General features: G+C 41.2%; 1 protein-coding gene across 1 annotated transcript in view; it reads left to right on the forward strand.

Annotated features, from left to right (window-relative positions):
- syndig1l (synapse differentiation inducing 1-like) overlaps positions 1-8,415 on the forward strand; it is a 45,014-nt gene extending 36,599 nt beyond the window's left edge. Inside the window, exon 4 of the mRNA XM_086189761.1 lies at positions 4,321-8,415. Coding sequence (XP_086045887.1) covers positions 4,321-4,479 — 159 coding nt within the window. The 3' untranslated portion in view covers positions 4,480-8,415. The remainder of the gene's footprint in view (positions 1-4,320) is intronic.
- Positions 8,416-9,208: the final 793 nt, after the last annotated feature.

Raw genomic sequence — 9,208 nt, forward strand, 5'->3', positions numbered from 1 at the left:
TAAACTTTTTCTCAAGTCGATCCCCTTCCAGTTTTTGTCTTCCTCGGTGGTGTGTGGTCTTGTCCTTCATCTGCGGTTTTGTGCGTGTAATTTACCCGTTTCAGCCCTGTGCTGTTTTATGGTACATAAATTATTTCTCTGTATTCGTTTTGATTGTGTTCTTATTTTAGATTGTTAAGCACTTTGTGATTTTGATCTATGAAATGTGCAGTACCTTTCATATATACACACACACATATACATATATATGTATACAAATACACGTATACATATATACATATACATATATACACACACACACACACACATTTTACACACTTATCAACGGGATCTAGCTAGAAAGTGCTGACTTATCTTTAACATTTTCAGAGACGTACTTTAGTGGACTGTGTAGCTATCAGATGAGATCACATGGCCACCGTGCTGGACACCGTCGAGCCAAAAGCCACATGTGGTCCGATTACATGGAATACTGCCAGTCGGAGTGATGAGCTCCGATTGGTCCAGATTCCATGTCGCTGTGTCTATAAATCCAAGGATGATCATCTGATTCACTTTGAATAAGCAGCAGCAGTGATCATCTATCACAATAATAATACAACCGAACGTAATCCTAGCAGTGTGGCATTAATCGCCTGTTTTTGTGGAGATGTTCATCTTGGTCAGATGTAAAAAAAAAATAATAATAATAAAAAGTCAAATCTTCTTGCTTCAGCTCACAAAGTGCTCATAAATACAGTCGGAGCCATGCAGTGGGGTCATGTGACCAAACGGGTCTTCTCAATTGTTAGTTTTTCCAGCAAAATCTATCGTTTGAACCCTCATATTTAGTTGTAAAAGATAGAACGCGATTTCCATCCATTATTGGACTAGTTCCTGTCTCTCCTCCTTCTTACACAATCAGACATTCTGTGCTCATTCGGATCAAAGCACTTTTATAAGAGGAAGTTTAAGTCAGAATCCTGACTGGGGAACAGCTTGTTACCCAAGGACCATTTAAAGTTACTCTTAAGCACAGAGGTCACGTCCTGGAACAGCAGCTTTTGTCCTCATTCAGATACTGCACCGCATCACCCCTCCGCTCGGAATAAATCTCTGCATGCCCTTCTTGAGAGTGGAGTTCACTCAGTTTTCTAACATTTCTTTATTTTAAATGCATGAAGGAATGAAAAAATACGTTTACAGAATACGTCTCCATCTCCTACAAAGTGCATTAACACAACTGAGCATTAAAACAAAACTGTGAGTTTTTCTTTAATTTCGCCAGTTGGTAAAGCTTTTCTAACTCATGTACATTCAAATACGTTAGATGTCCTCCGCAGATTTCTGAGCTTTTCTGCGAAGCAAGGACGCTCCCCCCCCCCCCCCCACACACACACACACACACACACAATTAGCGGTGAAGGTGAAGGACAAAAAGCTTCTACTTGGATGTTTACTCGTCTGTTCACCACCTGAGTCCCTGAAAAAGTTAACATCTTTACACTTTGTTGCACCAAAAGTAGAAATCCCTCATATCCCCACTCGTGAGTGTGAACTTTTAAATTTTGCTGGAGTAGCTGGGTTTTAAGAGAGACAGCAAAGGCATCAGAGGTGGAAGAGTTGGCCTTGACGTCAACGTCATTACACACATCACTACTCAGGTCCATCAGCTATTAGCAGAGATTCAAAGGATTAAAATGGAGCTAGCATAGGCGCAGCAAAACATTCCGACCAACATGTGTTGTAGCATAATAAACCCTGGTTGTAATTCAGAAAATGTCTGGCATGACTGAATCTTGTAAAAAGAGAAGAAAAAGCGGATTAATATTTATCTTTGTTTGTCAGGAAACAGCACAGAAATTATTTGGAGAGAAGAGATGGAAGCCAAATCAAAGTCCAAACTCTGTCTCGTATGAAAATATTTTATGTCGTCTGAGTCCCTGACCTTCATTTAACAACCTGAATAAATCCAATGAATCACAACAGGCAGGTCTTCTCTTTCTCTCTCCGGGTTCATTCAATTTGTACAATAGTTTAAATTATAAAAAAATACCTTGATTTATTTAGTGCTTTTGATCTCCAACGATAAACTGACGATCACTCACACCTTCTGAAGGTGAAGGCGTCAGGAGCTGTGAGGGGTTCTGTGTTATGTTCAAGGACACATCAGCGCGGCCTCTGGAGGAGCCGTGGTGAGGACTCATTCATTAGCGATCAGTGTTTGTAGCTGTGTGCCTTTATGAAGCACCCATCTTTTCCAAGAATCATCAGGAGGAAGAGGTGGAAGGCAAAGAAGTAGATCCAAAGTAAACTAAAATGATAGTGGCTGATAGGGCTGTCACTTTTTCAAATAATCAAGTTCAAGCAGTTGTGAAATATGGACATGCCAAGTGTGCCCAGGCATACGTAGTCAAACCAGGCTATCCATGGTGCCTCTTTTGCCTCAGTGGGGTGGCTAGCTACCAGGTGACCCCGTTGTTGAAAGCCATTTTCACAGAACGTGCAGCGAAATGTAACATTGCTCAATTGGTTGTGTTTATTCGCCCCTCGTGAAAGATAGTCGGTCAGGAAAAGCAGTCTGCTAGCATGCTCCTCTGGGAAGATGGAGGGAAATACTGAAGCTGCTCTTGTACTGTTACTGTTCGTGTACATTTCAAGCATATTTTGGGTGAGAAGCGCTTGGACATTTAATATAAGATCATTTTATCTAGATAATATTTACACTCTGACGACTTCACTTTGAGCTGTTGGCCCTGGGTAGTCCACTAGAGCTGCTATGCTAGTTAGCTTAACTGCCTCTGCTCACATCTGTGACAGTAATTAAGTTTAACCACCTCCAAATGGACATTTGAGTCACCTGCAAGCTTCATTATAAATCACCATATGGCTATTCTCCTTCTCACACCGTCAGCAGCAGCCACCCAGCAGCCCACATGACACATGAAGCAAGGCTGGCAGCAGGCATGCTAGCTTCGGTCAGCCCTGCTGTCAAAAACAGCCCCGGGTCGACAAATAGTACCGAAGTTCACCGCCAAATCCAATCTCTGAAGACATCACATGATTAAGCGTGACAGACTTTAGAGCCAGCGGCAAAGCGAAGCCACCAGACTCACTGAGGTCAGCATAGAATGCTAGCATGCTAAAACGACCCAGTAATGAGACAACAAAGATGATGTAGACCCCAAAATACCTCCACAAGCTGCTTTTTAGAAGTTTTGGTGCTGCGATCGTTCAATCAAGATGTCTCTGCTCACTTTTGTCAGAAATAAAATAAACAAAAGAACAGTAGCTCAATACTGGAAGGTCCAATGTCATGCAACAGGTCTAGTTGACAGGCAAACTACTTCACTTGGTCTAATGAGCTCACAGGGGAGGCCATTTTGAACCGTTATAACGGTTCGAACAAGGACTCGTCACCCCATTTTCTTAACCAAATCAACAGCCCAAGACTTGCTCATGGTGATTCAGCCGCTGTTTGCTGATATTTCTCCATTTAGACAGTGCACGTCTTGTAATAACAGATTTTGTTGTCCAGGTTTTTATCGAAACATTCTCAGAATCAATGTATCTCATGAGAGAAATGAAATAGCAAGACCGCTAGTTGGTTGCAGGATTGTCAGTGATATTTCCACTAACAAGAGATATCTTCATTTGATTTATACTTTATGGTAGTACAGCCGTGGTCAAACACAACTTTTATGTAAGCAGACTGGTTAACACAAAACCACACTGAGCATCTATATGTGCCTTTAGTGGGTTGTAAAAATGCGCATACAGAAGATCTACATGTGCCTTCAGTGGATTATAAAAATGCACGATAACCTTAAATACCCGGTAAGTGGATCATGCTGATGTGGTGCAGAAGCTGTACGTTAACCTATTTAAACCCTAGAAGAAGACAATCTGTTGTGTTTTTTTACTTACTTTTTTTTTTTTTTTTACATTCATCTTAAAAACTTTGTCATATTCGTTTCCATGATCTTCTTGAAATCTGTTGTTTTATCTCTGTCGCTCTTTGTTGCATTTTAAGTTGATGACAAATTATGATGAATTAGCTTTATCACATGCTGTTTATCATTCAGCGCGAGCAGCCAATGCAACCGTAAACTCCAGTCTTTGACATTTTCAGACTAATTGGCATTTTTAAGTCCTCCCATGCATGATGAGCTCTCCTGGGTTAGCTGATCGGTCAATGGGCTCATCCTCAAATCCAATTTTGACCGCGCTGCCACAGAAATAATGAACAGCCTCTGTAATTACGGTTGATTTGAAGAATTGAATCTTTTTCATCGTGGGGACCCCAATCTGGATCTGACATTCCTCTCTCTTCTTTTTCAGACCACCAAAGCAGTCCACAAAGGTGACTTCCCACTGGCTAACATCGCCTCCAGACGCGCTTTGTTCCTCGCTGCCCTCTCCATCACTATAGGCACCGGTGTGTATGTGGGGGTGGTGGTAGCGCTCATTGCCTACCTATCGAAACCAGGACACATATAGCAGCTGCATCTACCCTCCACACACTCAAGGGAGCCCAGGAAGAGAACAAACACCTCTGGGGAACCGGTGTTGCCTCTGCAGATTTTGAGGGAAGGTTTTTTTTTGGGGATGTACAGTACCTTTGCTTTCTTTCCAGACTTCTCTCCCCACAGGCCCCCTGTCAGCCCAGATTAGCCACAGTGACTGGAGAGAGGTCAAGCTGAAGAGTGAGAAGAAGGCGGATTGGGGATAGACTAAGTATTTTTGTTGAGACTCAAACCCCTGTTGGCCTCATCCTCTTGGCTGTCCCCCTCCTCCCTTCCCCCTAACTTCCCAGACCATGTAGAAACTTTGAGGAGAAAAGACTAAACAGAAATCCCTTCAACTTGAGAAAGTATCAAAGGCCTGAAAGAGGGATAAAAATGACAAAAATCACCCTCGAACCATGTGTATGTTGTCTTTTGAGCTGCAGTCGGAGCCTCTCTGTGGAGTCTCCTCTGTTCCGATTGCCACCCAGGACGTGAATGTTAATAACACTCGACAAAGCAGCGTTTTCAGTTCCAGACGAACTGTAAAGACACACGGAAATTCTGATCATCGCTTCACGATTACAAAATAAAACTTTCAAAGGTTGGAAAAAAAAAAAATCAAATAAGATTTGGGAGTGAGACTGTTTCTCTCTAACTGAACAATATGCAGCGGCATGAATTACAAGGATCTTACTTGGAGCCTCGGGCTTATATTTTACTTCTAAGAAGGTGTTACTACCCATCTGTTGAAGTCATGCCTAGAAATCTAACAAAATCTGCTCATGCCGGATACAGTTTGCCTATAAATACAAATGTGCTTTGTTTTTATGTTTGTCTTTCTGTGCTCCCTGCAGTCCCAAGGCACCTTTATTAATCTCGCTCCAAGGAATGTTCATTTATAGCCTTTGAAGTAGACACACGGTGGCGAGATTGTCAGAAAACATCAACAGTGTCCAGTGTCCAGTGTCTCCAAAAAAACAACAACAACAAAAACAACATTTAAAAAAAATATATATATATATATGTCTGTTGCATCTGAGGAAGGTTTGGAAGAACTTATAAATCAGGTAGATCATGTCATTAAAAAAACAGGCCTTACACATCCTCCGGGGGCTGCACGTATAAACAAAGTGCCGCAGCCTGACAGCTTTGAATTTAGCAGTGATCAATTATTCTTTGCATGACCCGAGCTATGCCGGCAGTATCCTGCTCTGCATGATTGATTGACTTTAGAGCTTGTTTTTGTCAGATCATAAAAAAAGAAGCCTAAATTAAAATTGATCAGGCTGTAAAGGGAGGAGCAAATTTGCGGAACACTTTAACCCTCAATTAAGCTGTTAAAACAAATGGCATCGCACAATTTCTAGGGATTCAAGGCTAAAAACAAGACAAACTCATTAAATCCTTTATTAAGGGCTTAATAATTAGGGGTATTTTTTTAAGGTTTTTTTTTCATATATTTTAGATTATAAGCCAGACAGATGTTATAGTTCAAGCAGTAAAGCCTCAAGAGGTGACATTACACACTTAGTTTTCCTGCGCAGGACCTGCATTAGTCATACCTGACATTTATGGTGCACAATTAGCTCTCCGTAATGGCTTTTTCTGAAGGAATGTGTGCTCTCCAGAGCGTAGCCCTTAAATAGCACAACCACATTAATTTCACTAATAAGCCACTTTTGGCGTCACTGGTTTTGCTGTCTGACCCTGCAAGTAAACAATCCATTTACAGATCCCTGGCTCAGTGAAACCTTTGTTTTTAAAATAAACATGTAAATCAGTTCCACCGTGTTATGGAATGTTGCTCATTTTCTCCACCAGGGGTTAGTTTTTCCACTGTGGTTTGATAGAATTAAACTGCAGCTATTATTTCCAAGCTGCCTTCCACCCCCTTCATTTCTTTTGATTAAAGACAAATAAAGATGAGTTGATTTATTTATTTGGAGCCCCAAGATCGACTTCATCGTGGTCATTTGAAAAAGCTGGTTATTATGTTGTGTATGTTTGGCCTTATAACCTCTCCTGACTACATGTTCCAGTGCTGACCCTCGAGCTCCTGATGCAGTGTACGCACACGACCATCACTGTACCTAGACGAAAAGACTCTTTGCTTTTGTGTCTTGAAGACAGATTTATTGCTGATATTGACGAACATGCTCTGTGTCATATAGCGTGTCATTCAAATGATGTGTTTTTATCTGGCTTCTTTGGCAACCTGCTATTGTGCGATGTGTTACAACAGTATGTGTTTTTCAACGCTGTTGTTGGTTTATTTTATTTATTTATTTTGTCATTGTAATGAGCTGATGTACGCACCCGAATGACAAAAAAACATTTGCTGAATGCATACCTGAATGCCAGGGTGACGGTACTCCATGTCATGCCCAGATGAATGGAAGTTATTTATATTTCTGTTTTGAGGTTCTTTTGCAGGGAGGAGTAAAAGGGCCACGGATATGAAAAAAAAAAAAAAATTTTGAGGTGGAAGATTATTTTTGTTGTTTTTAATGCATGTTGAGAATTAAGTCCACATGTCAAGAATCAAACTGAAATAACTCTTCAGGTCAGGAATTAAGTCGAAACATTTCCCCTGAAAATGGCACTTAATTGATTCGTACAATCAGCTGCCCCTGTTAAGAACGGTATGTTTACATGTAACCATGACAACGAGAGTAAGTAGTGTTTCTTATGACATTAGATTTTCTTACTGCATTTACGGACTATTTTTTTTTGTTATTTTTTTTTTTACTTGGAGGCCTTTGCATTTTTAGTTACGAATGAGTTTAAGACATATTCCGTGAACGGAAGTTTAGCGAGGTTGCCTAGCAACAAACCGAAAAGTTGTGCAGGTTCATTGCATGTGCTACATCCCACATGAAAGACTAGTTTATTCAGCATTCAGCCAATTAACGTATAAACAGGAATATTAGCTGCCCCTAATACAAACACTATATTCAGAAAATCACCTAAACCAGAATGTGGTGGTCATGTAGCGCTGCGGTATTGATGTCACTTTCAGAAAATGAACTTAAAATGCAACACTTTCCAAATTTTTGCAGGGAAACCACCAAATTTTTTGCGACAGTATGCAAGCACTGATTTTTCATTCATTTATGACATCACAAAATTGCTATTCTCTGGTGGGAATGTTAATTCCTTTTTTAACCGTAACCTGAAGACTTCACCCACAGAAAAGGGCAGACGTGCAAATAATGCGTGGGAGGTGACCGGATGAACCACAACATCGGTCGGTCACGAGCTAACTGGCCAACTAATTAACAGATGTGGAGGCTGCAGTTAGAGAAAGAGCAAAGACGTGTTTTCCATCTTTTCCAGTACTATTCTTTTTTCGTCTTTTAAAGAAGAAATACCCTTGAACGCTAATATAACTGATGCTAAAGTGGCAGCTACGCTAACCTCACCTAAACTATGCCCCTTTCTCCCTGAACGCACAAGCTGAAGCCTGACAAGTATGGTCTTCCTGTCAAGTTCCTGATATCACGACTAGCAAAACCAGCTGCATGGCAAGCTAGCAAACAAACGCTGGCCCGTGAAGATTTGTCAAATTTTGCATCTGTCCAGAAACTTGGAGGAAGTGGTGCCGAACACGAATCTCTGGAAATGGGCAGAAGCAAAACCGTCAGTGGTTACGCCCGCTGAGGAAGGAGGAGATGTGATGAATTGCGTGACGCAACTGATCAAGTTGATAAATCCTGAAGGTGTGGAGCTTAGACGGCTTTAATCTTGAACTTTAATCTCCATTTTTTTTTTTTTTACTCGAGGTAGAAAATACAACAACAACAAAAAATCTTCCTCCTCTCAGTTTTTCTACCGCCTGGCCCTAATACTCCTCCGTACTTTTGTATGTATGAAGGCAACATGTAAATAATGAAAACAAATACAAATGTAATGAAAAATAAATCAGAAAGCAACGATAGCCTTTTAGCTTTTTTCCTTCCTGTTTTTTTTTTTTTTTTTTTTAGATAGGCCTTTGATCTGCATTGTCCGTATTTGGAAGACCCTCTCCAACCTGGGAGAACTGGATAAGTAATTGAGATGCTTGTGTTGTCCCTCCAGCGAGAGCAAACACAGACTGAGTCACGGAGTGTAGGTGGAGAGACGGAGAGGCAGCACAGAGATTTGTAGCTGCACGCAGGAATGAGCACCTGCGTTGCAACAATCACGGAAAAATAAACGGCGGGAGGAGCTCAGCAGAACACTGTGAGCAGTCATGCTACAGAACAAACTGATAGTTCACGCTGTGCCTTCATATTATATTAATAGCCGCGTTTGCAGCATCCAGCAGAGCAGCAATTATGGATCTTTTTTTTTTTTTTTCCCAGACTGAGAGTTTGGCTTATTATCTACAAAGAAAAAAAAAAAAAGAAAACATATAAGCTAACTGGATGCAGAGTCTCCATCACGGTGCATTTGGAGGAATGGCAGGTTTGGTTGGATGTACATGCAGTGGGTGTGACTGCAGCACCAGCTGGGGAAGAGCTCCCATTACAGGAGTGAGTAAGGAGTGAGTCACACACACCGATGTCTCTGTCAGTGAACACGCTGCAGCACATTAGACAATGTTGAGATGCTTGCCGAGTCATCGGGGGTGAAGAATGCTACCATAGAACAAAACAAACAACATGCTCCACTTTTTTTTCTGCACTGGGGTATGCTAAACAATGCCGAACACCAGACGCAGTGGCAGAAGGAATTAATAA

Source organism: Aulostomus chinensis, chromosome 20, assembly GCF_037954235.1.
Source record: "Aulostomus chinensis isolate RoL2024-O1b breed Wild chromosome 20, RoL_Achi_v1.0, whole genome shotgun sequence".
Classification (NCBI taxonomy): domain Eukaryota; kingdom Metazoa; phylum Chordata; class Actinopteri; order Syngnathiformes; family Aulostomidae; genus Aulostomus; species Aulostomus chinensis.